The sequence below is a fragment of the Vanacampus margaritifer genome, chromosome 7 (genome assembly GCF_051991255.1).
Source record: "Vanacampus margaritifer isolate UIUO_Vmar chromosome 7, RoL_Vmar_1.0, whole genome shotgun sequence".
In the NCBI taxonomy this organism is placed as follows: Eukaryota; Metazoa; Chordata; class Actinopteri; order Syngnathiformes; family Syngnathidae; genus Vanacampus; species Vanacampus margaritifer.
Window position 1 is genome coordinate 3070638 of NC_135438.1, and position 25529 is coordinate 3096166.

Here is a 25529-nt window from a genome sequence, read left to right on the forward strand (position 1 = left end):
ATATGTTTTTATTTCCATTTATTTTCTTAATTCGTTTTAGAATTATATTTGTTTTTATTTTCACTTTTAGTCATTTATTTAAAATTATCTCCAGCAAGTAGACGGATCCTTACTCCCAAAATGAATTAGCTAATGAAACTGAGATGATTGAAAGATGACCGGAGTAGAACGATGATTAAAACTTCCACGTTGACTCATTGTTGGCTAAATGTGCTGCACAGGAAATAAAATAAATAAAACCCCAAGTGCTTCAACTGGACTTTGCATTTTCTAGTAGTAAAAGCGTTGCGACAGCGGATGGAGGACGCCCTAAGTGTTGAATATTTTAGTGTGTAAAAGTGTGAGCGTGACTCACAGTGCGCGAGTCACAGAGTTCACACGTGGAACATCACATCCGATCAGGTGGGATTCTTCACTAGCGGCTTTTGCCTTTTCGTTGGCTTTTTGTTTTTTTGTTGTGCGTTCACCATAAAATGATCTGAGATGAATGTGATGATGACCACGGAACAGGAATTTGAGCTTTTTTGGAAAATGTGATGAGAACTGTAGAACAAGAAATGGAACTTACTGTAAAATGTGATCAACAATAGAATAGGAAATAGAATTGAAAGAAATGTAGAACAGGAGGACTTATTTTCCCGAAAAATGTGGTGATAGCCATAGAATCAGAAATGGAATTGACTTTAAAAAATGCAATGATTAACGTAGACGAGGAAATGGAACTTATTGTAAAAATGTGATAACTATAGAGCAGGAAAATGAACTTACTAAAAAAAAATGCAACGATAAAAGCAGAAAATGGACCTTATTGAAAAAAATTGATAACCAGAGAACAGGAAATTTTAGTAAAAAAAATGCAATGATAAAAGCAGATCAGGGAAATGTGGATGGAACTTATTCAAAAATGTCCTTAGAACAGGAAAAATAATTGATAGTAAAATGTGACAATAACTGTAGTAATAACTGGAAATGGAACTTACAAAAAAAAGAGGGACGTTAACCGTAAAACAGAAAATGTGACGATAAACGTTAAAAGGGAAATGGAAGTTTTGACAAGATGTGACGGTAACCATAAAACAGGAAATGGAACTTATTGGAAGTTGATCTTATCAGTTGGCGTTTGGTGCATTACCGCAAGTGTGTGTGTGTGTGTGTGGATGTTGACTTCCACGCGCACGCTTGACTTTGTGCAATTTACCGCAACGACGTGGCTTCGTTAACAGCACAAGTCAAATCGCTTCACTTCTTCCTTCATCTTCTTGCGCTTGCGTCAGCTTCTTTCTCTGGCCGATGGACAATTTGGCTGCCTCGCCTTGCGTCATCGTTTGTTAGTCAGTTGACTTCATCTGTTACAAGTTTGATCAAATCTGTTAGTCAGCCAGCCGGTCTGTTAATCAGGTTACCGTCACTCAGTCAGTAATTAGTAAGTTTGCCAGTGTTTTAGTTGGTTTAAAAAGACAGTCAGGTCGTCATTCAGGTATTTGGAAAGTCTTTTTTAGCAAGTTACTCACATTATTTTGTAGTCATTCAGGTCATTATCAGTCAGTCACCAGTTGGTTAAGTTAATCAGCTAATTAAGCAATTAGTTAGTTCATCTGATAGCCAGCCAGTTTGGTCGTTAGCAATTGCTAAGTCAGCGAGCACGGTCGGATCCTGGACTCCAGTCGACACTTGGCTGCGGTGGTGCGAAAGCGTGGTTGTCTTATGAGCGTCCCACAATTAGTAGTGGTAGTAACTCAAGCCAAGCAGAGCAGAGCTGCATGAATGAGGAGCCCGGCCAGGCTGGGAGGAGGAGAAACGGGAGGGCGGAGACAAGAGGACATCAGGGGCAAAAGGATTAACGCGTGGCCTGATATCACACTACGGGAAGACGGCGGCAGACCGTGATGGCGGACGCACGGACGGACGGACGGGTCTGTCGTTGCTCATGCAGGTGGAAGCCAACGCCACCTTTTCCAGAGACACAAAAGAAGAGGAGGAGTTATCTGTACCGTAGTTGGACAGCCTTTCCGGCAGTGCTCGCACAATCCTTGTACAGCATCACAAAGCAATTATGACCATCATGTAACAAATAATGCCAAAAATAAAACTCTTTAGTTCAAATACAAGTTTTTTTAAAAAAATTATTTAATCTAACTACAGTGTATACCTAATCAACTTAATAATTGACTGACTGAATAACTAACTGACTGACTACCCGTCCCTCCTTTCATCTATTTTGATTTCTAACCAGCAGACTTGCTAACTGACTAACTAAAGAGTGAGTTGACTAACTAGCCTATCTTTTTTTTTTCTTCTTCTTTTTTTTTGGGGGGGGGAGAGCTCAGTATTGATCATTTGACATGTCATCATCATTGTTCTCCCCTTTTTTTTTTTTTGTATGTGTGTTTGTGCGTGTGTGCATGCGGGTAAAAAAAAAAAAAAAAAGAATTCCCATACCGTTCACCTAAACCGAACACTTCAAAATCCAGCCAGAGTCGTGGGGCCCGCCAGGAGACCCGAAGAGGGACCAAAGAAAAGAAAGTAACTAACTAGCCTATCTAACGGGCTAACCAACAAATTAAAAGGCTCGCTAATTGACTAGCTAGCTTTCTGATCCAACACATAAGACTTGCTAGCTGACTAATTAAAGCGGGAATCCCAACTAACTCACTAACTAACTAACTCAAGAGCATCAAACCCTAACTAACAACTAACTGACTACTAACGAACCAACAACTGAACAACCAGCAAAAAACAACTAACCAAGCACTCTTTCATCAACTAGCAAACTAGCTTACTAACTTGCCACGTACGAACTAACTAGCTGACTGACTGAACCATTGACACAATTGAGACGGACGCTGTACAATTTTTAACGATGTGCGGTCGTTGCAGCTGCGTTCTGGGGGGACATCGCCTTAGACGAGGAAGACCTTGGCATGTTCCAGATCGACAGGACCGTTGAGCTGACGCGCACGGTGCAGGGACACACATCGGGTGAGTCAGGCGGGGCTTAACGTAGCCACGCCCACCCCAAGAATGCTCACTTGTGATTCTCGCGCGTGTTTTGTGTCAGGTGGTTTGGAGGAGCACCGAGTAGCCACAAAGCGAGCCTCGTTGTACCTGTTGCTGGAGAGGATACGAAATTTTGGCTTGGGTAAGATGACACTCAAGCACCCGATGGAGAAAAGTGGAGCTCCAACCTGAGTAATTTAAATCAGAAATTATGCAATTCCACTCCTGTCCTGTAGGTGGCAGTAATCCTTAATTTAAAGCCACGCAAAACAAGAAGCTTCTTCCAGTTGCTTTTACAAATTCGATTTTAAATCTACTTGGGTGGGTGGACTCTAATGGGGGGTGGGGTATGTTGCGGGTGTTCTTAGTCCTGCTACTTGCGTCTCCTCTAACTTGAGTGACGGCGAACTAATGTTATATGCTCGCGACACTTTAAAAAATATATATATTTTGATTACATTTTCTTGAAATCTACTTGGGTGGTGGCCAATTTACTTGGGTGGCCCGCCCAAGTATTAACATGGTGTGGGAAACACTGTGTTTCAAACAAATGTCAGGGTTTCAAATTGGGGTATCAAGCCTGGCTTCGAGTTTCAAGTTAGGGGTCTGAATTCTGAAACCAGACAAGTCTTCATTACTACGTAGACCCTCCGAAAACGTCCTGACTTGAGTCTTGATGCAATTGTGAACCACCTTAAACCTAAATGTGAATTTCATTTCCTAGACTTGCTCCCGAAAAACTCCAGTCACAAGAGCCAAAGCGGCAAAAGCGGCAAAAGCCTCAAGGCGGGATTAGCCACAAAAGACCGCTTTCCTCGAGCAGCCACCTCACGGGCCGAGAGGATCTGGCCCGGGGGGGTCATTCCCTATGTCATCGGTGGGAACTTCACCGGTAAGATTGTGTGTGTGTGTGTGGTCTTGTTTTTTGCTACATAGTGGGGCCAACATCATCGGGATTTGTGGGGCCCACCCGTCCATGTGGGGCTATTTTGCTGGGCCCAACCAGTTTCAAGACCTGGTTTTAGAGTTTAGGTTTGAATGAGGTTATGGTTGAGGTTAGGGTAAGGAATAGGCGTAGGCAATCATTTTTGATGGTTGGGTTTAGGGGGAGGGGCTAGGAAATTCATTATATCATTGAGATGGCCCCACAAAGATAGTAAAACAAACTTGTGTGTGCGTGTGTGGATTTATATCACATCATGGGGACCTTTTTCCGTGTTTTTACCGTCATTGTGGGGACCACCAAAATGTCTCCACAAGGACACGTGGTCCCCACAATGATAGTAAAAACACGGAAAAAGGTCCCCATGATGTGATATAAATCCACACACGCACACACAAGTTTGTTTTACTATCTTGAGTCCAAACTTCTTTTTGTGGGTCAAAACTTGGTTTTAGAGTTTAGGTTTGAATTGGGTTATGGTTGAGGTTAGAGGGTAAGGAATAGGGGTAGGCAATCATTTTTGATGGTTGGGTTTAGGGGGAGGGGCTAGGACATGCATTATGTCAATGAGATGTCCCCACTAGATGTGTATGTGTTGTACGTGTGTTACAGGTAGCCAGAGGGCCATGTTCAAGCAGGCCATGCGTCACTGGGAGAAACAAACGTGTGTAACGTTCGTTGAAAAGACCGACGAGGAGAGCTACATCGTGTTCACCTACAGGCCATGCGGGTGAGTGGCAAAAGTCAGCAAATCCCGTACTGAAATCGAAATACAGATACTTGTGTGTGGAAAAGAAAAAGAAAAAAGGATGAAGTAGAAGTACTGACTGTATTCTTAAAAGATGATTTAACATTCATTAGTAACAGTTTTTTTTTAGCCTCTCATCACTAGCGGTAATCTGAGCCAATCGTAGATTATGAGAGAGAACGCCATCCTGCGCCACGGTTGCTTAGGTTAAGAAAACGAGGTGATAAACGTACCGGTGGACATGGAGCAAACGTGGAGTAAACACACTTATAAATAAATAATAAATAAATAAAATAATAATGAGCAAAAATGTATGTTGTAAAATGAACCCGCCACTTTCTGTAGGCGTAAAAAGCAGGATCACACAGCGGATGGCGTTTTAGAATTTTCGACAAAAATTTAGCTGCACTAAATAAAAAACGGACTGTTTTGTTCTTCTTTCTCAAAGTAAATCAATTTTCCATGATTATTTGTTGACTCCCCTTAGAAAAAAAAAACTGTACGAAATATTTTTACGCTTTTACAATCAGAGTAAAAAGTCATCGGAGAAATCAACACTTAAGTACAGACACCTTAAAAAACGACTTTCAGTTCGAATGTCTTCATCCTTTTTACTTCCCACCACGGGTGTGTGCGTGTGCGTGTTCAGAAGTGACCTTGTCACAGCGTGAGACGATACGCTCACTCAACAATGGCTCCGCTTTCCTTCCTGTCCCGCTCCTGTTTCCACATCCCGCCAATCACACGGCGGGCTACTAAGTGTTTGTACGCTCGCCGTGTTTCCCCCGCGCGCGTGTGTGTGTGTGTGTGTGTGAGAAGCGCATTGTTTGGCGAAGCTGCGGGACGGCGGCGGCATCTTAAAGTGTTTGCAACCTTCATTTGTCGCCAAGCCAAAAGACATGAAAGGAGGCCTCGAATGCTTGTTGATATTTTACAACAGATTAGAGCAATTCTTCAAAAATTCTGCAAGAACTTTTCGTGGGATTCTGAGATGTTTGTGTGACATCAGAGTCATTTAGGCATAATCTCATCCAGGCACGTGCACACACTTTTGTAGGCAGGTGCACAAGCCCCCCCAAAGGCAGCATCATACAACAATTACAGTTTAAGTATTTAACTTTTTTTTTTTTGGGACACCATTTTACAGCATTCAACTTTTTTTTTTCCTGTTAAGACAATCAACGCAGTCAATAACGATTAACAAAAGAGGTAAGCTAGTGTATGAAAAGTCTACACACCCCTGTTCAAATGACAAGATTTTGGTTAAATCGTTACCCTTTTAACCAAGGTTGTAGCCAATTTTAGCAGAGGTGATATTAATTAAGGAAAATAAATAAATTTAGTCAAAATAATGACTTACGCCGTTATTTTAAGAGGCTGTCGACATAGAAAAATGAGGCCAAGATAAATAAATAAAAAAAAATGTTTTCCACTCTATTATTTTCCATCAGTTAACCTGTAACCAGTGCAACTCAAATTGATATATTTTTTAGAGCGAAAATATATATTTTTCTAATATTTATGAATGACGGAAAAAAGGCTGCTTTCCTCCAGGGCATGTGCTTGAGCACCACCAAGTGGCTATGTGTGCACGTGCTAGATCTCAACTTTCATCTTCTGGTAGAAATAACCGAATGCTTTGGAATTACGGTAATAGCAAAAAAAAAAAAGAAGTAATTTTTAATAATATATTATTATTAATAATAATAATAATAATTTAAAAAAATGTCTAAAAAAATAACCGTGCAATAGCGCAGCGTTCAAAAGTTTCCTAGCATTTTTTCTTCTTCTTCGATTTGGATCTTTGTCAATTTTTGCTGGAATATTTCTTTGAAATTCGCGATTCAGATTCCAAGTTGTTCTTCCAAAATCAGAGCATTTTGGCAAGGCAACTCGATTATTTATAAGAAACGCTTCCTGAACAAATCGATTTGAATCTGATGAGAAATAGGGCCTGCCATTATTCTTTTTTGTTTCAATTGATTATTGATCCTCACCATGATACACATTTATTAATGAAATATAACATCGTCAGCAGTTGCACAATTATTACCTCAATAGGGGATGGCATTCATTCATTTGAATTATATTGGAGCTTTTTTTCTTAAAGGGATTTAAAAAAAAAAAGAAGCTAATCCTTGCACACATTCGAGCGAATTAAAGACGTGTATGTCGACCGACGATCATGATGGCCGCGTCGGAGATTAGACCCTTTTAATCGGATGGACGGAAACACGTGCGCCGTGGGGGACAGACAGACTGACGGACGGACGGACGGACAGACCGAAACAAACGCAAGAGGGAGAAAAAAAATAATAAATGAGCGGCACGGCCATTGCACAAATGGATAAATTAAAGAAACAAAGTCCCAGATCCCGATCTCGGCTCGCGGGATAACTTTAATCAGATTTGTTAGCCTGGCACGGATATCTCGGCGAACCAGAATAGGAGAACTTTTGTTCGTGCGTGTGTGTGATACGTGAACGCTCACAGCTTCCAGTTACGAAACGACGGTGCTATCGGAGCGTTGTATGTAAATAAATAAATCCTGCAGCTTTTCCTCTGCTGGATGGAGTGCGAGGCAGGAAATCCTGACTCTTTGTGTGTGTGTGTGTGTCTTAAAATGTGTAACACGTCCCCGCCAACCCGTCAGATTTGACCCGCTTTGACATTTGGCAGCAATAAAAATAGCCTGAAATGTCTTTATTTCACAGGACACAAATACATAAAAATGAAATTATTTCAAAATATTATTTGTTTATAAGCCAGAAAAATTTTGTGGGCTGACAAATTTGACCCATGTCTACCAAAAATGGATTTTAGCTTTACCGGAGCGTGTTAAATCAAGGAAAAAGTTCAAAATGGAAACTGTACATACAATAATAGTTTGCGTTCTGTACACCGGTTAACCGCCTGCCAAAACCCCCACTTTAGGTGTTGCTCCTACGTGGGTCGCCGTGGCAACGGGCCCCAGGCCATTTCCATCGGCAAGAACTGCGACAAGTTTGGCATCGTGGTGCACGAGCTGGGCCACGTCATCGGATTCTGGCACGAGCACACGCGGCCCGACCGCGACGACCACGTCACCATCATACGCGACAACATCCAACCAGGTGAGGACCGGGCTACCCACAATGCACCTGGCCTCACTCTTTAAATGAAGGGATGCTTGACTCATGGAGCCGTTTTCAGCAGTAAAATTTATACCTTTAAAAACAATTTTTTCCACTTGCTGTCGACTGAAGATGACATCACCTGTGCTAAGGAAGTAGCTAACGTAAACGACCAATCATGGCTCAGTTTGCTGACCAAACCCAGAAAACAGGTGAGGCATGATTAAATGAAAACGAGGGCCAAGATTGGGTAAGGTTTGAAAACAAATGCTCGGGTTTCAAAATATGGTTTCTAGTTAGGGTTTCAAGCCAGGTTTAGGATTTCAAACAATGTTAAGGGCTCCAAATTAAACCAGGGTTCGGATTTCAAATATAGATTTCTTGGGGTTACAATGGTTGAAAAGTAAGATTTCAAAACAATGCTAAGGTTTTCTAATCCTAGGATGTCGAATCGAATTTGTTTTTCAAATTAGGGTTCAAACAAGGGTTAAGGTTACAAATAAATGTTTAAAGCCTCAGTTAGACTAGAATTGCTACCTTTTCAATTCCCACCACCGTTTTTTTTAAGCCACTTTAGAAAGTACGTACAAGTTAACTGCTCAGATAATAATAAAATATTTTTTGACTGTGTGTGTGCTTGCGTATGCATGCGTGTGTGTGTGTGTGTGCGCGCTTCACCCAGGTCAGGAGTACAACTTCCTGAAAATGGAGCCGGGCGAGGTGAACTCTCTGGGCGAGCCGTATGACTTTGACAGCATCATGCACTACGCCAGGAACACCTTCTCACGGTAAAACTCAATACAAAGATCGGATCGAACCAACAACCCCAATCGGGTATCTTGTGTCCTTTATGTTGCCATTTTGGATTGAATTCTTTAAAATGGTGCATTTTTTTTTTTTTTTTTTGTGCTTAAGGGGGATGTTCCTTGACACCATCCTTCCGTCCAGGGACGAAAACGGCGTCCGGCCCGCGATTGGCCAGCGGACTCGACTCAGCAAAGGAGACATTGCACAGGCGAGGAAGCTCTATCGATGTCCAGGTGGTCAATTCTATTGATTATCACACTGCTCTGTGCATGTTCGTGCGTGGAAGATGAGCTCATCAGTGCAACTGCTTGCGTAGGGTGTGTGTGTGTGTGTGTGTTTAGACACGTCACACTGCGTTCTGATCGCTTCCCGCGCACAATTTTGACATTCCTCCGGTCCCCGACTAGCTACGCTGACGTCAATTTGGGTCGAATTTGTCGCAAAGGTTTACGATCTCATCTGTTGAACACGCGCGCGCACACACACACACAGACGCACGTCATGACAGGTTGCGTGTGTCATGAAATGAGAGACAATCTGCTCACACGTCAGCCAAGAGCGGTACAAGTCACTTAGTAAGTAGGTCGGAAATCGATTGATTCTAATTAATGTTTTAATCTATTTGTACTTATTTCATTTATATGTTGTCATATGACGATGCAATGACCCAAAAAATAAAAAATCCGCACGACAAAAACTAGTTTACGACAAACCTCATCGAGTCATACCTCAAATTAATGGTCTTGGTGAGGATTTTCCGGATATTTGATTATCTTGTCAATGTATCCTAACATGGCAGTGAAAAAAAAAAAAAAGTCACTCATCGCAGCCTCTTATTTAGTGACCAAATCCAGGCCAAATGTGGTCATCATTTTGCTACAATTGGTAGCCAATCGTCTCTAAAATTGGTGGTTATTTGCCGTTCATTTGATTTGTTTTTGTGGCGATTGACTTTGACGCCACACTTAAGTCATATCTCAAATTGAAAGCTTGCCAGAAATGCACTTATTTTGTCAATTTGCACTAATATAATGAAAAAAAATCAAAAAATTTGTTTTATCGCTTTTATCTTGAAAATGTGACCAATCTCCAGAGCTTAATCTCACAAATCCACACGCAAACATGAATAAAAATGACCAATATCTACTTATCGGTACTTTTCAATGCGATCTGGTCTATTGTTTTCTGTCTGAACATATTCCATGAATATAAACGTACGGTGTTAACACGGCAGTGTGTGTCTTAAAGCATGCGGAGAGACGCTGCAAGATTCCACGGGCAACTTTTCATCTCCTGGTTACCCCAATGGATACCCTTCATACACTCACTGCGTGTGGAGAATATCTGTTACGCCTGGAGAGAAGGTATGTATAAGCTAACACACTACGCTACTCATTTAGTAACAGGGATGTGATTTGACCAAAGTGAAATGATCGGAAAATTTAGCCGGGGGTCTGGGGGCCGCTGGCACCCAGCTAGGCTAGCTAGCGAAGCCCCCCGGAGCTCATGGGTTTTCCGTGTTTTGAAGTACTTTCAATGCACTCACATGACAAAGAAATAGACAAAACAACAGCATAAATTTTCAATGTATATTGAACTATCCCATATAAAATGGCAGTTTTAGTCAACTCAAAATCAGTCACATTCAAAAACATTGGACTGCCTTTGCTTTTAAAAACTATCACTGAGAATATCATCATATCTAACTAATGTGATTACTAAGTTAACACATAAATAATGTTGAAGAGTTCAAATTTCATGACCAAATGAAAAGTAACTCATATTAGAGCATACCACAAATGTCTTTGTTATAGCAGAAGATGTTATCTGTCGGAGTCATGTGCATACACAATGAACTACTAAAAAAAATAATAATAATAAAAAAAAAAAAAAAAAAAAAAAGCGGATCACATCCCTTACCAGTACCAGAGATATGAATAGACAGATATGACACGCCCCCTTTGAGCTGTGTGCCTACGGCGATGCTAAGCTAGGAGGGTCAAAGTCGCAAATTTCATGCGTGTGGACGGCAAGAAAACAAAAAAAAAACCATGGACGCCAGTACATTGTGCTGCATACGCACTGACCTGAATATATGACTGGATAGCCGATAGCCCGTACACGCCGTTGAAGTCACAGGGCGGCCATCTTGCTCCTCCCATCTTGCGAGCATACCACTGTATAAACGATACGGTATACGTACAGAAGAGACATATACAGCTCGTAGGCAGTTAGTATAAGGCCGGGGCGGGGTGGTCACTATTTTTTAATAAGTAAAAAGATAAAATAAAATAAGCTGAGTTTCTTAGACTCCAATATTAGACTTGGCAGACAAGTTTCCTCCTGTAAACATCATTAAGCATATAATTTATACACGTATTTAAGGCAATGTCTGAAATCCTCTTGTTTACGTTGAACAAATTTAAAACATCATGAATCATGCCGTTTCTACTAATTACCGTCTCAAATGTTCTCCAATTTGGGAATCGTAAATGTATAGGATCGTATGCCGAGAAACGTTTCTTGGGAGGAGCAATATGGCGGCCTCGCGACTTTAAAAGTCTTGGCCTATGGGCTATCCAGTCATGTATTCAGATCAGTGTGCATATAGTTGCGCACAAGAAAACTGGGAGTAGGAACCTTTCACTGGGAATTTGTTTTCCCAAATGGTATATATTGAAAGCACCTGCTTTGGTGTTGACAAAAAAGTAACCGTCATGAAAATCGGTTGAGAAATGAGAAAATGACTACGTATTTTCAATGTCCATGCATTGCCTTTAATGGGAGCCAACATGGCCGCCACAGACTCGCCACTCTTACTGCCATGTATATATAATTATTACGCTATTCGAGCGAATGGCAATAGACCAATCAGAGACCAGTATTTGGGGGTCATGAACTCTAACATAGCAACGGTTGCTATGCTAGAGTTCATGGTGATTGTTTATGGAAAATCCTGTCGATTCCCGGGCCCCAATTTTGATTCATAATGAGGTAGACTTATTCAAATGAGGACAAAATTAGCAAAAAACGAATTGTCAGCTTGAAACTGAACTAATGTTTTTTTTGGGTGATAATTATTGACTTCTTTGTGTGTACCTTTTTCATAATGCAATTTTTAACCACTTTGAAATGTTTTTGTCATGAAAATGTTTTTTTTTTTTTTTTTTTTAATCAATGAAAGAAGTGTAGTTTAACCTCCAGAACCGACTGAGTTCACATACACAGCACACATCGGCAACATGACCACAAACATATTGCGACGCACTCACGTGCTGAAAGTGAACAGCAAGAAAAAACGAGAGACAAGAATCTCCCCCTCTTTGACTTCACGCGGCCACAGATCGTGCTGAACTTCACCACCATGGACCTGTACAAGAGCAGCCTGTGTTGGTACGACTACATGGAGGTGCGCGACGGCTACTGGAGGAAAGCTCCTCTGCTGGGTCAGACGCCTGCAACACACACACACATGCGCACAATCATTTAAAAAAGTGTGGCGAGTCGTGGAAAAAAAAAAAAAACGAGATGTGTGCGCCACAGGCAGGTTTTGTGGAGACAAACTTCCTGACGTCCTGACCTCCACCGACAGCAGAATGTGGATAGAATTCCGGAGCAGCAGCAACTGGGTGGGGAAAGGCTTTGCTGCCGTTTATGAAGGTAACTTTTTGTATACCGGTATATATATTATATAAACATATATATTTTTTAAACATACGGTGCTATTTGCAGGGATACGCAAAAATCAGCTTATAACGGATGGCCATGATAAATGAATTTGAAAAATATAGCTATATTTTATTTATTTATTTAATTTTAACGGAGATAGACTTCCAATGAGCATTTTCCATGAAAGATGAGTGTTAGCTAAAAACAACTGGCTTGCAAACAGCTAGCATCGATAGTCATGGTTTTATAAGCAACGGAAGTTTGAAACCAAATTGTGGACCAACACGTAGACGGATAACATAACAATAATCACAGGTGTGTTTTTTATCTTCTATGCAATATAACTAATATTACATAAAGTTGATGAGTCACTGTAAGTAGTAGTAAAAGAAGTCTATTCTTCTTCGTTTGGGTCTGCATGACTGTAATGTTATACTGCCTCCCGGTGGCCAAGGGCGGGCGCACCAGAAGGAGCAGCACAATGGATTCATAACTGCAGCATTAAATATTGATTGCACAAACTGTCTAATTCCTTACATTCTATTCATCACATTATTACGCTATGTTTGTACGTTTGTAATATTATAGAGTGCCATTTGTCCGTATTAAAAAAACAGTAGTACAAATATTTTTTGTTTTTCCGGAGGGATGCTTAAACACATTAATGACATTTTCATTCATTTCAATGGAAAAAGGCGTTTTAAGATGTGAACGTTTTGAATTGCGCACACAGTGATACAACGAATTCAACAAATTATCTCAAAGCACAACTGTATTCTATTTTGGAATAAGACTGAGACATAAAATGTGGAAAAAGTGAAGCACTCATTCCGGATTATACTGAATAAACAAATAATCGAATAACAACACGTCTCTTTTCTTTCTTGCGTGCTCGTGCAGCCATCTGCGGTGGCGATATCAACAAAGACTCGGGGCAGATCCAGTCCCCAAACTATCCCGACGATTACCGGCCCTCCAAAGAGTGCGTGTGGAGGATCACCGTGTCCGAGGGATACAACGTGGGCCTCAGCTTCCAGGCCTTCGAGGTGATTACTTGGCTAGGTTTTGTCCTCTCGAGGCTATGGCGGGGAGGGCGGGCCCGGGTCCACCAGTGACGTCACGTGAATAAAAAAAAATCTCAGAAGTGTGCGTGGGAATGTCTGGCTTGGATTTCACGCTCTTATAGGATGGTAAAGTGCAAGTGCTGTAGTGTGACTCCATCAATATATTTTTTTTCCATTATAGTCAAAGGCATTACTTTAGGAGAAATTCCCCAAAATAATTCAGATATTTTTTTATTCAATATATTTACAGTATATAGTTTCTTATATTTTAGTTACATCATTAAATACCTTTTTCTTTTTTCTTATTCCCGGTAGATCGAGCGACACGACAGCTGCGCGTACGACTACCTGGAGGTGCGCGACGGCCCGTTGGAGACGAGCCCTCTAATTGGGCGATTCTGCGGCTACGACAAACCCGAGGACGTGCGCTCCACCGGGCACACGCTCTGGATGAAGTTTGTGTCGGACGGCACGGTCAACAAAGCGGGCTTTGCCGCCAACTTCTTCAAGGGTGAGCTTGTCTTTTGGATGTTTTTGTGTTGGATTCCAAAATTTATCATAATAGTTTTTTCCCTTCTGATGTTTAATTCCAAATTGAAAGATTTAAGTCGTGTTTCACGTTCTAATCAAGAAGACGAAACTTGGTTCCCCTTCAAAACTATACCGCACATGACCGTAACATTGACGTGGCAGTTCTAGCCTCGTCTGTATGAATGCTACGTGTGTTCCAGAGGAGGACGAGTGTTCCAAGCCGGACAATGGCGGCTGTGAGCAAAGATGTGTCAACACGCTGGGAAGCTTCAAATGCGCCTGCGATCCAGGCTACGAACTCGCGACCGACAAAAAGAGCTGTGAAGGTATTGCTGCCGTTAGTCTAGCATTGACTATAACAAATGTGGTGTGTCAGGAAGGAGCCTGGTGAAAAGCGCATTTACGACAGTATACTCATCCCGAACTTTGACGGCAACAGTGTGTAGCAAATGGAAAGGGGAATTAAAAAAAGGTTTTTCTAAACATTCTTCACTGTCATAAAATTGTTAAAAGAAGTTGGATAATTAGCTATAAAACTAGTTGTGTACTTACCTTTAACTTTGATGACAATGTAGTTTGTAGGGTAGTCGAGATGGTGCATTCCTGAAGGTGAAGGAATTTTTTTCAACAGTGTTAACTGTAATTCAATTGTAAATATCAGTTAACTAGTTTCTCTATGTAAAAGCAGTGATAAATAGTCTTGTCAGCCTGAACTTCAATGATTATATAGTGTGTACGGGAGTGGAAAAATAAGATTACCTAAGGCAAGACAGTCATCCATCGAATTGTATAAATCCTTAAAAAACTATTTGTATAATTAAGTATAAAACAGTAACGTGTGTACTCACCCTTAACTTAGATGATAATGTAGTGCGTAGGGGAATGGAGCAGGAGGGTTAGCCTAAGGAACCTTTCCCATTCCTGAATGCCATGCAAGTATAACAAAAAAAAAAAAACACCGCAAAATAAGGCGATGGGTTTGGATGACGATGTAGCGTGTAGGGTGGGAGGCTGGCAAAACTTGTAAAGTGCACCCTTATTTCCACACAGCGGCGTGCGGCGGTCTCTTGTCCAAGCTGAACGGCACCATCAGCACGCCGGGCTGGCCTAAAGAGTACCCGCCCAACAAGAACTGCGTGTGGCACGTGGTGGCCCCTACACAGTACCGCATCTCCATGCAGTTTGAGGCCTTCGAGCTGGAGGGCAACGAGGTGGGTGCAGCGAGCCAACTTTTGTTGTGGTGCCACCTACAGTAGAGGAGGTGTGATGTCATCGTGTCTTGATCAGGTGTGTAAGTACGACTACGTAGAGGTGCGCAGCGGCCTGTCGCCCGACTCCAAGCTGCATGGGAAATACTGCGGCACCGAGGTCCCTGAAGTCATCACGTCGCAGTACAACAACATGAGGATCGAGTTCAAGTCGGACAACACCGTGTCAAAGAAAGGCTTCAAGGCGCACTTCTTCTCAGGTAAACACACTTTGACGTGGGTGCCTGTGTGTTACATAACTGTAGATTGTAGCATAAGATAATGTAGCGTTACATAATTTGACACACTTTAACGTAGCGTAGCACTACGTGACGTGGCATAATATAATGTAGCATATTAGTAATGTAGCTTAGCATAACATGGCATAGAATAACGTGCAAAGCATAATGTAACATAACGCAAAAAGCCCATGTAACATTAACATAGCATAGCATAATGTAATGTAACTTAGCATATAACGTCACATAGCATAGTCATAGAATAACGTCCAATGGAGTAACGTAACATAGAACGTAGAAATAGATAGCATAAAGCCTACATAACATAGTATAGCATAACGTAGCGTAACGCAGCACAACATAAACATAACATAACATAGCATAACATAACAGCTTACTGTCATGTGGCATAACATATCGTAGCATATAACATAACACAGCATATCATAAAATAACGTAGCATAACAATGTAGCGTAGCATAACATAGCACAAAGTAATGTGCGATAACGTAACGTAGCATAGCATAATTTAGCATAACATAACATGGCATAGAATAAAATCCAATGGCGTAATGTGACATAACGTAGACAGCATAAAGCCCATATATTGCTAACATAACATAGCATAATGTAATGTTGCGTAACAGCATAACATAACATAGCATTACGTAGCAAACCGTAACAGCTTAACGTGGCATAACATATCGTAGCATAAAACATAGCATATCATAAAATAATGTAGCATTATGGATGAACTTAGCTTAGCATAGCAAAACAGCATACGTCAACATATCGTAGCAAAACTACTAATTACACTGAGGTGAAATGATGTCAAAAGGTGCAGTCACTTTGACCTGTTTAGCTACACATTGGGGCCAAAATATTAGAAACCACCTTCACTTCAGCACTATTCTAATTCTAACTGGCTCTCAGTTGTACCTAACGTCGTGACTGGTAAGTTCATGTATGTCCCGTCTACGTCCCGCACCTCCGGCGTCTCCCGGGCCACTCGCGTTCCACCCTCTGCCCCCCTCAGACAAGATGGCGTTGTGTCCTGACCGTTTGCTTGTGTTTGAGTCGTGTCGGAATGCAAAGCGAGGCCGTTCGGTCGCTCGAGGCCGCATAACTGCTGCTGCTGCTGCCGCCGCCGCCAACGGGCCGGCGGACTCGCCCAAGGTTCGAGGTAACGTGATGATTGGCCGATGGAAAGTCTTCATGGATCATCACCGCCAGATCCATTCTCTTCCTATCTGAGGGAAACATAATGCTCTGTCCCGAGTCCACGTTTTTACCCTCAATAATACAATCGTATAATTAGACAATTGCAACAGGCTACAAACTTGTTGAATTAAAAAGGTACAATTAAACGTTTTTTTTGGTGGCAAATTCTGAATTTTTGTAGCTGTATTTTTTATCTACTTAACCCCTTCAGACCCATAGATGGTCCCAGTGGACATGACATATTTCCATGTCCAAACCAATAAAACGCATAATTTGGACGATGGCAACACTTCTACTTCATGATTGGATCGTAATTAACCAATCACAATCGCAAGTTGATTTGCATGATGTTCACGGTAAAAAATGTTGCATTTAAGCTTAGAAGTTTACAACACGTTACATCCATATTATCCTGGCGTCCACTATAACAATTACAAACATGAGAAAACACCCAAAACACATTTCAATGTTGTTCTTATGTGGGAAAAGAGTCAAAATCAGCAAAAAAAAAAACAAAAAAAACCATTTTGCCCATAAGAAAAAATGCGGGTCTGAAGAGGCTGCAAAAATATATATCATACTCAGAATATTATTACTCTTCCTGCAAAAAAATCTGACAATAGTCATAACATGATCGCCCCCCATCACCGAGGACAAAAAGCATTTATTTCTTTATTTTACAATTTTATCTACAAAAAAAAAAAAAAAAAACCATACAAGATGCAAAATATGGAGATACGTGCTTTTTATTGGACAATGCAGCTCACCCCCCGTCTTTTATTAAGACACCAAAGTGGACACAGCGGACACTGCTATGATTCCCCAATGAAAATGACAACAAATATCCCTCACCGTATTCAAAGCAGGGCATCATTTGTTGACTTTTAAAACAAAGAAACAACAACTTCAAGGCAATCCTGATGCAGATTTCCTCTTAGTCGGTCACATGCATAAGGGACGAATTATAACATCGCTGCGCATTTGAACCACAATTAAGTGTGTTTGTTGTGCACGCGGGTGTGTGTGCGGCTCCTACTGGAGGAGGTCCCTTTGCAACCACACACACACACACGTCTACTCCACGTGAGCGTAAATATGTGTGTGTGTGTATGCGGTGACCTAAGGATTGCTACAATGAACGCGCAGTGTGGCATCAGCGGCAAAGCTTCTTAGACAGTGATACAGCGACACCGGGCCCACAATAGCAACATAATACCACATCACACACACACACACACGGACAAAAAGGAAATGAAAAAAATTAAAAGACATTAAGGGGAAAATGTAAGACATTAATGAACACTGTGGGACGTAAAAGTGGACATTATGAGACGTCATGGGATAACATTTTATATAAATGATGACATTATTGTAAACTATGGGACACCATTTTATATAATGGGACACAATTGGGACAATAGAGGACACTATGGAACACAATAAAACTAATGGGACACGATTGGAAAAAATAAAAGACATAGTCAGGGACATTTCGGGGCATAATGCGACATTAAATGAGACAAGAATTGACACGACAAGAAAGACTGGGACATATGAAGACCAAATGTGACATAATGGGACAGTAAAGGGGACATTTTGGGAAACTATGGGACCAACATTTGCTATACAATTGTGACAATTGCCGACACATTAGGACACGATGAAACATAATTAGGCACATTATGTAACATGAGGCGGCAAAATGGGACATTTTGGGACAATAACGGGGACATAAATGAAAAAAGGGACATTACAGGAAGCCATGTGACAAACATTTGCTATAATGGCATAATTGGTATGATAGGGGACATTATAGGACATATGGGGAACAAATGCTACATAATGGGGTGTAAAAGGGGGCATAGTGGGAAACATTGTGGAATACTGAAAAAATTGGACATAGCAATAGACAACTGGCCGTGAAGGACTTTATGGGACAAAGTTGGACATAATGGGATAAAAACTGGATATTATGAGGCACTTTGGAACATAAAAGGGAAGATTATGGGACAAATAGGTGATGCTATTGGACAAAATAGAACATGATAGAATATGAGAAATTATAGGACATAATTGGAAACACGACAAACACTGTGGCCCAAAGGGACATGATAAAGGAGGGGACATAATGGAACATTATGGGAAAGTAGGGAATATCTCCTGAAAGGATGCCGCCCAGCTGCCATTCTGTGATATCATCGTGACCTGGTTGCTTGTTTTGTTCAGATTCTTCTCTATTGACTCACTTTTCCCCGCTGTTAAAAACACTTTCTCGTCCGCGTTTGCAACCCTGTTTGAATTTGCGCGCATTTGTTGCCAGACAAGGACGAGTGCAGCAAGGACAACGGCGGCTGCCAGCACGAGTGCGTCAACACGGTGGGCTCGTACGTGTGCCAGTGTCGCCACGGCTTCGTGCTGCACGAGAATAAGCACGACTGCAAGGAAGGTGGGTGCAAGTCTAAGATTTGGCGCTGGTCGTCTAAAGCGATTTTGCTGAATTTGATCGGGGCACTGGCAGAATATAATTCAAAAATTAAATATCAAAAATAAATATAAATTTAAATAAAAACAAATATATATATCCCGAAATAATAAAGTTAAAAAATACAAATACAAATAAAAAAATTAATTAAAAAAATTAAAATAAATACAAAAATAAATGTCAAAATAAATATGTTATCTCTTTGACTGCCAGACGTTTTCAGAAAAGGGATGCCGTGGGTGCCAGCCGATTTAAGCATTTTTGACTGATCTTTCAAGGTCCACAGAAAATGATGTGTTTGGACTATGGAAACACACATACTACCAAATGAAAGATTGGACTCTCATCTTTCATCAGAATTTTTTTTTTTGTTTCTACCTTATAACGTTTTTCAGTAATCAACAATAGAAAATGGTTAGTTTCACCTCTGTTTTGAAAAAAAAAAAAAACGTATTCTAACGTCTTTGGCACTCCTCCATTGGATTTTACTAAACGTTATTTAACGTTTTTGGCAGTCAAAGAGTTATTCAAATGAGGGGGCAGTCCTAATCGTGTCTTGGGTTAGGTTTTAGTTCCATAAATTTTTTCGCATTTAATTTTTTTAATTATATATTTTATTTCGGTTTTTATTTTCACTTGTATTCATTTATTTATTCATTCATTTATTTTTAATGTGGGCAGTTTTGGTCCTCCATACTTGCTACGCTCCAGTGGTGCGACTTTATTATTGTGACGGTCTCATTGTGAGAAGTGCGCGTGCAATTACAGTCCGTATTGTTTGCCGTGTCCATTTCACACTCAACTTGTCAGCATGCTTTTCTTTTCTTTCTTTCTTTTTTTTTTTTTTTTCAAACGCCTACTGCTTGCTGCTTCCTGTTCCCTTTCCATTTCCTTTGACCTCTTCCTGTGCAGCCTTCATTTCAACTTCCTCTGTGCGTGTGCGTGTGCGCGTGCGCGTGTGTGCAGCCGAGTGCGAGCACAAGATCCACAGCCCCAGCGGCAGCCTGAGCAGCCCCAACTGGCCCGACAAGTACCCCAGCCGCAAGGAGTGCACCTGGGACATCACGGCCACGCCGGGACACCGCGTTAGGATCGTAAGTTGAGGCCTTTCAAACAAATATTAGCAAATATTACTGCAGATTTGCAACAGATTTGTTTACAAACAGCATCCAAGTGCAACGTCATCTCCCCCAATAACTTGTGGTGTTTAATTTGTTGACAAAGAACACGCAAGTTCAACATTATCTTGTTCTTCCGTTAACTGGATGGACGTCGCCGTTTTCCATAAACTACGAGGTTAACTTGTTTACAAGAGCATCCAAGTTCACCACCAGCTTTTCCCTCCAAAAAACTAAAAGGTTCATTCGTTTTGTTAGTCCATAAATGAGGTTTCTTTGTTGATAGCGTGTCCATGTGTGCCACCATCTTTCCTTCCCTCCATAAATTAGGCGGTAAACTTGTTTTCAAAGAGTGTCCAAGTTCAATGTCATCTTTTACCATAAACTAGAAAGTTTTTATTTTTTTTAACAAGAACATCCGAGTGTGATGTCACTTTTTCCCCCCATAAATTGGGAGATAACTTGTTTACAAAGAGCACTCAAGCGTGTCAACTATTCCCTCATAAACAAAGAGCATTAAAGTAACATTCTTTTTATATTTGTTTACAAACACATCCAAGTGTGCCATCATCTTATTTCATAAATTAGAAGGTTAATTTGTTTAGAAAGAGGATCGAAGTGCACTTTATGTTGTGTTGCCATAAATTTTTGAAAGGTAAACTTGTTTACAAAGCACATCCGTGTACTCCACCTTCCCGTTTTCCCACACATTTATCTCTATTACAAAAGGAGGAGAAAAAAGGTTTGTGATACGAACTACATAATTTCGCTTACAAACAGTAGACTTGTTTTCGGTAAGATTTTCTACATTCCACTGAGAATAAAATCAAAGGTGCACGTTTGTAATGGGGCTAAAATACGTGGAGTGTGGTCACGCGATTGAAAAAAGGCCTCGGGTAACTTTCCCCATCTGTTCCCTCGCACACACACAAACACGCACAATTTTGTGTGTGCATTTGGCCTGCAGGTGTGCACACATGCATGTTATGTGCCAGTAGCTCATTTCCTTCATAACACAAACGTTTGATGTTGTGTGTATGTGGTTAAAAATTGTGTTATGAGGTTTCCTTGTCACCCATTATTTGTAGTAGACCATCAATTTCCCATAACATGCTGCCCCCTACTGGTATGCAGTGTTGAGCATGTCAAGCTTGCATTCATTAAGCGGGCTTGGTTGTATTTGAACATCATGAATCAGCTTACCGGTAGTTTGATTCTAATATTTTAAAAACGAGGCTGTAATAGTGGATAGATCAGATTTGAAACTCTATGACATGCTTTTTCATGAGGTTACAAGGTCTTACAAGCACATCCTTGGCCTCCGCCATGGACACGTAGTCATTAACATTTGATTCCATAATCTCCTAAAATCGCTTATGTAATTGAAAATATGATTTGCAAACACAGTGGTAGCCATTGAACCCTTGTCAAATCAAATGCATCTTTTCTCTCTCTCTCTTTTTGGTCACACCAAGTAACAATTGTACTGCACGCACTCAATGTAAAGCGCATTGTGATGGCAGTACTTGGGGCGCCACATATTTTCTTTGGTGGTTTTTGGTTTAGAAAAGCCGAAAACATTTTGGTAGGAAGTATAAACCCCCTTTCTCCCCCTCACCGTGTAGACGTTCAGCGAGTTCGAGATCGAGCAGCACCAAGAGTGCGCTTACGATCACCTGGAGGCCTTCGACGGCGACGGCGATACGGCGGCCATCTTGGGGCGGTTATGCGGCAGTAAGGTTCCCGAGCCGCTGGTGTCCACAGCCAACCGGATGTACCTCAGATTCATCTCCGACGCCTCCGTGCAACGGAAGGGCTTCCAGGCCACTCACGCCACCGGTACACCAAACTACAAGTTGTTTCAAAAGTTATTATTATTGAAATTTGGAAGAAGAAAAAAAACAAAAATAATAAACGACAGAGACATTTTACATTCATTCACTTCACTAACTTACCGCAAGTAAACCTTTGGCTGGAACAATTTCTCCCTCTAGTGGCTAACACGAAAAACACACCAGGCTTGAAAAGTAGCAGTGGCGAATATTTTTGCTCTTAAAAGCCATCTAAATATTTTAAAAGTCCTCCAAATGAAATACTAGAGTTAGGAAGATGTTTTATACCTACAACAACTGCTTCAACGCTGCTACATGCAGTAACATTAACCTGAAAGCAGCTTCAGTGACGACAACCTCTTCCTTGTACAACAGCCGGCAGAGTGCTGCTGCCACCTACAGCTGTGGAGTGTTAAACATTCTGCATTTATATACGGTCATAATAATTACAAATTATAATACTATATAGCAATGTAACATTGATTTATATCATTAACTTAATTACTTTACAATAACATTTAATGCTGCTTTAAATCTCCATTGGATAAAAATAGACACCCCCCCTAAATAATTTAATACGATCAACTAAACTTTATTTATATACAACACATAACAATAACAGCATCCACAGTTGGAACAAAGTGCTGTACAAAAACTCTGTTGGTAAAATAATACTAATAAATAGATCAAATATTATTTTCTAATGAATCCAAATAAATGCAGTACACCCTCAAATAGTGCCAATCCCAAAGTTGTCATGTGCACAGAGTGCGGCGGTCGTCTGAAGGCGGACGTTCGGCAGAAAAACTTGTACTCGCACGCCCAGTTCGGTGACAACAACTACCCGGGCCACAGCGACTGCGAATGGCTGCTGACGGCCGAGCAGGGTTACGGCATCGAGCTCAGCTTTGTCACCTTCGAGGTGGAGGAGGAGGCCGACTGCGGCTACGACTTCATCGAACTCTACAACGGCTACGATGCGGACTCGCACAGGCTCGGACGATTCTGCGGCTCGGGGGTAAGAAAGCGCAGAGAAAAGAATTGGAATCAAATGTATTCGGCTCTGGTGACAAATTGAGAAACCGTGTCTATTTAACAACCACTATTTGAGAAATAGTATTAATTCATTTCAAACTTGCGTTAACATGGGCAATGTTTTCCCTCCCGTCAGCCAAGGGAAGGAATCTACTCGCCCAGCGACGCTTTGCTAGTCCGTTTCCATAGCGACGACACCATCAGCAAGAAGGGTTTCCACATCCGCTACTCCAGCACCAAGTTCCAGGAAAGTCTTCACACCAGGAAATGACCTCCCGAAAACCGCCTCGTCCCATGGACGGAGATACCTCCCCCAGGAAAAACTCCAGGGTGGAATAACGCAGAGAATTCCGGACGTTTGACGCGGACGTCAAAGCTGTTCGTCGGGTGCGGGAATGGCAAACTGCGAATGAGATAAAGAACCTGAAAAAATGGAAAATGCATCAAGCATTTACGCATCCTCCATTCTTGAACTGTACAGATTATTTCAAGACTATTGATTTTATTTTTGCCCCCCCCCCCCCCACACACACACACACACACATCATTTACCACCTCCAAAATGGCTTCAGATGTCTTTTGTTGACGTTAAAGTGTGTGCGCGCGCATACAGAGAAAAGATCCGTACAAAAAATATCAGACGTCCACCAAGGAAAAACAACCTGAAAAACAGCGTGTATCTGCCTGCCTGACAGTGCAGTTCCACTCCGTTCCTGTAGGTGGTGGTAATGTGTATTGTAAACTGCCCCCAAAAAATTTCAGCACTGCTATATTTGCTGGATCTTGTGGGACACTTGGCCCCGATGTAAGCAGACTGTTACAGCAAAAAAAAAAAAAAAGTGGTGGTGGGGTATGGTTGGCCATTGCGCCTCTTTGTCCCCAATGCAAGGGGAATATAATTGTGAAAAGTTGGGAAAGAAAATATGTTTGGTTTCTACCCACCCCTGCAAAAAAAATAAATAATAATTAAAACAATCTGGTGGGTCAAAATCCCGCTTGGCCCAAGTGTAGGTAGACTGTAATGGCCAAAAAAGTGACAACAAATCTGGTGGGTTACTGTCTCCCTTCATACCTGGTGAAAGTAAATGGCAAGTGGAAAAAAGTGTGACATTTAGTATCTTGTGGATCACAACTCGTCTCCCTTCTTCCCAATGCAAGCAAAAGGTAACGGCTAAAAAAGTGGGCAAAAATAATTAAATCAACAACTGAATTTCCACTCCAGTTCTGCGGGTGGTAGTAATGCACATTACAAAGTGGGTGCCAACTTTTTCACCACAGCCCCATCTGCTGGATCTGGTGAGTCACTGCCCCCACTTAGCCTCCTTGTAAGCGGTCTTTTAAAAAATATATATATATATGACACAACTAAATGGAATAGTTTCTTAGTTACGGTATGTATTTGTTCAATAATCATGTTAACTAAAAGACAAAGTGCAATGAAAACGTAGCAGAATTTACATTTTATAGGTTGCAAATAGACTAATTGAACCCTTATTTTCAATGCTTCCCCTACTTTGTTATCTTTTTTTTTTTTCTTGGTGGTATCAGAAAGGGAATATCTGTGGGCACGACGGGCAAGGAGACGTTCCCATTGGTGCTACAGGGACGGACATGATGGACAGCACTAGTCCTGTGGAACTACTTTATTGCCTTAGTACTCCATGGATGCTTTGTTTGGCGTGTCACGTTTTCATCTTTAAATGCTTTGCGGCATTAACAAAGACAAAGGAAAAAAAATGAAAGCAGTGATTGGATGTGTAGTATCTAAGAAGTATTAGGGCAACAGTATACAAAAAAAAAAGTTTTTTTTTTTCAGAATAAAGACATCATTTATTTCTCCTAAATATGACAATTTAAAAATAACAATTAAAGCATTCATGTAAAAAATTTTTTTAGTCAAGTTAAATTTAAAATTTTGTTTGATTTATGGAAAATATTCAATTTTGTTCTTGCAAGATTCTGACAGTTTTTAAAATACGACTTTTTCAAAGCAGATTAATTCCCTTGATGACTCAAATTTCTCAACAACAACAAAAAGTAACTTCAACATAAGGATAGAACATTAATCTCTAAAAATGTGACTGAATCGACTGAGATTATTTTTTTCTCTAAATACTTTACTCTAGAAGTATTTTATTTTGTGTGGCCCTGATACTTCTTGGTGTGTCATTTCGTAGCTTTTCATTCAAACTTATTCATGTACATTTCCCCCGCACATTCCCTTCCTGCACCAGTGTGTTATAGATGATATATAAAGCGTGTGTGTTTATGTAAAATGTTTTGAACTGAAATGATGACAAATCGTCCTCACGTGCCAAGCTCGAGAAGATCCCTATCTAATGTGTTTTATTATTATAAATATTATTATTATTATTAAGAGTCTATGTCTGTGTCTGTGACGCTGACATGTCCTACACGTCCTCTGCATCATTAAAGTACTCACAGGTTGAAAAGAGTTGCCAAATGTACGACTTACCTTTTTT

General features: G+C 40.9%; 1 protein-coding gene and 1 long non-coding RNA gene across 5 annotated transcripts in view; one reads left to right on the forward strand and one right to left on the reverse strand.

The window, feature by feature from the left end:
- Positions 1-25504, forward strand: part of LOC144055594 (dorsal-ventral patterning tolloid-like protein 1) — a 49434-nt gene extending 23930 nt beyond the window's left edge. The window contains exons 5-24 of the mRNA XM_077571709.1: positions 2878-2979; positions 3059-3139; positions 3722-3889; positions 4553-4670; positions 7623-7801; positions 8484-8589; positions 8717-8841; positions 9857-9972; positions 11952-12054; positions 12152-12268; positions 13178-13323; positions 13657-13852; positions 14073-14198; positions 14923-15083; positions 15160-15340; positions 18900-19025; positions 20028-20155; positions 21805-22018; positions 22779-23029; positions 23183-25504. Of these exons, the coding sequence (XP_077427835.1) occupies positions 2878-2979; positions 3059-3139; positions 3722-3889; positions 4553-4670; positions 7623-7801; positions 8484-8589; positions 8717-8841; positions 9857-9972; positions 11952-12054; positions 12152-12268; positions 13178-13323; positions 13657-13852; positions 14073-14198; positions 14923-15083; positions 15160-15340; positions 18900-19025; positions 20028-20155; positions 21805-22018; positions 22779-23029; positions 23183-23317 (2879 nt within the window). The 3' untranslated portion in view covers positions 23318-25504. The remainder of the gene's footprint in view (positions 1-2877; positions 2980-3058; positions 3140-3721; positions 3890-4552; positions 4671-7622; positions 7802-8483; positions 8590-8716; positions 8842-9856; positions 9973-11951; positions 12055-12151; positions 12269-13177; positions 13324-13656; positions 13853-14072; positions 14199-14922; positions 15084-15159; positions 15341-18899; positions 19026-20027; positions 20156-21804; positions 22019-22778; positions 23030-23182) is intronic.
- LOC144055599 (uncharacterized) lies at positions 776-23950 on the reverse strand. 4 transcript variants are annotated; one of them, XR_013294907.1, is made up of 7 exons: positions 22135-23950; positions 21798-22028; positions 14721-14793; positions 14425-14475; positions 11881-12063; positions 1883-1950; positions 776-1782 (listed from the first exon to the last, which is right to left on the reverse strand). It is a non-coding gene; the product is annotated as an uncharacterized LOC144055599 (long non-coding RNA). The 4 variants fall into 4 exon arrangements; XR_013294906.1 differs by lacking the exons at positions 776-1782; positions 1883-1950; positions 11881-12063; positions 14425-14475; positions 14721-14793 and adding an exon at positions 15381-16608 and having other exon boundaries at positions 22135-22176; positions 22300-23900; XR_013294908.1 differs by lacking the exons at positions 776-1782; positions 1883-1950; positions 11881-12063; positions 14425-14475; positions 14721-14793 and adding an exon at positions 15381-16608 and having other exon boundaries at positions 22135-22198; positions 22300-22375.
- Positions 25505-25529: the final 25 nt, after the last annotated feature.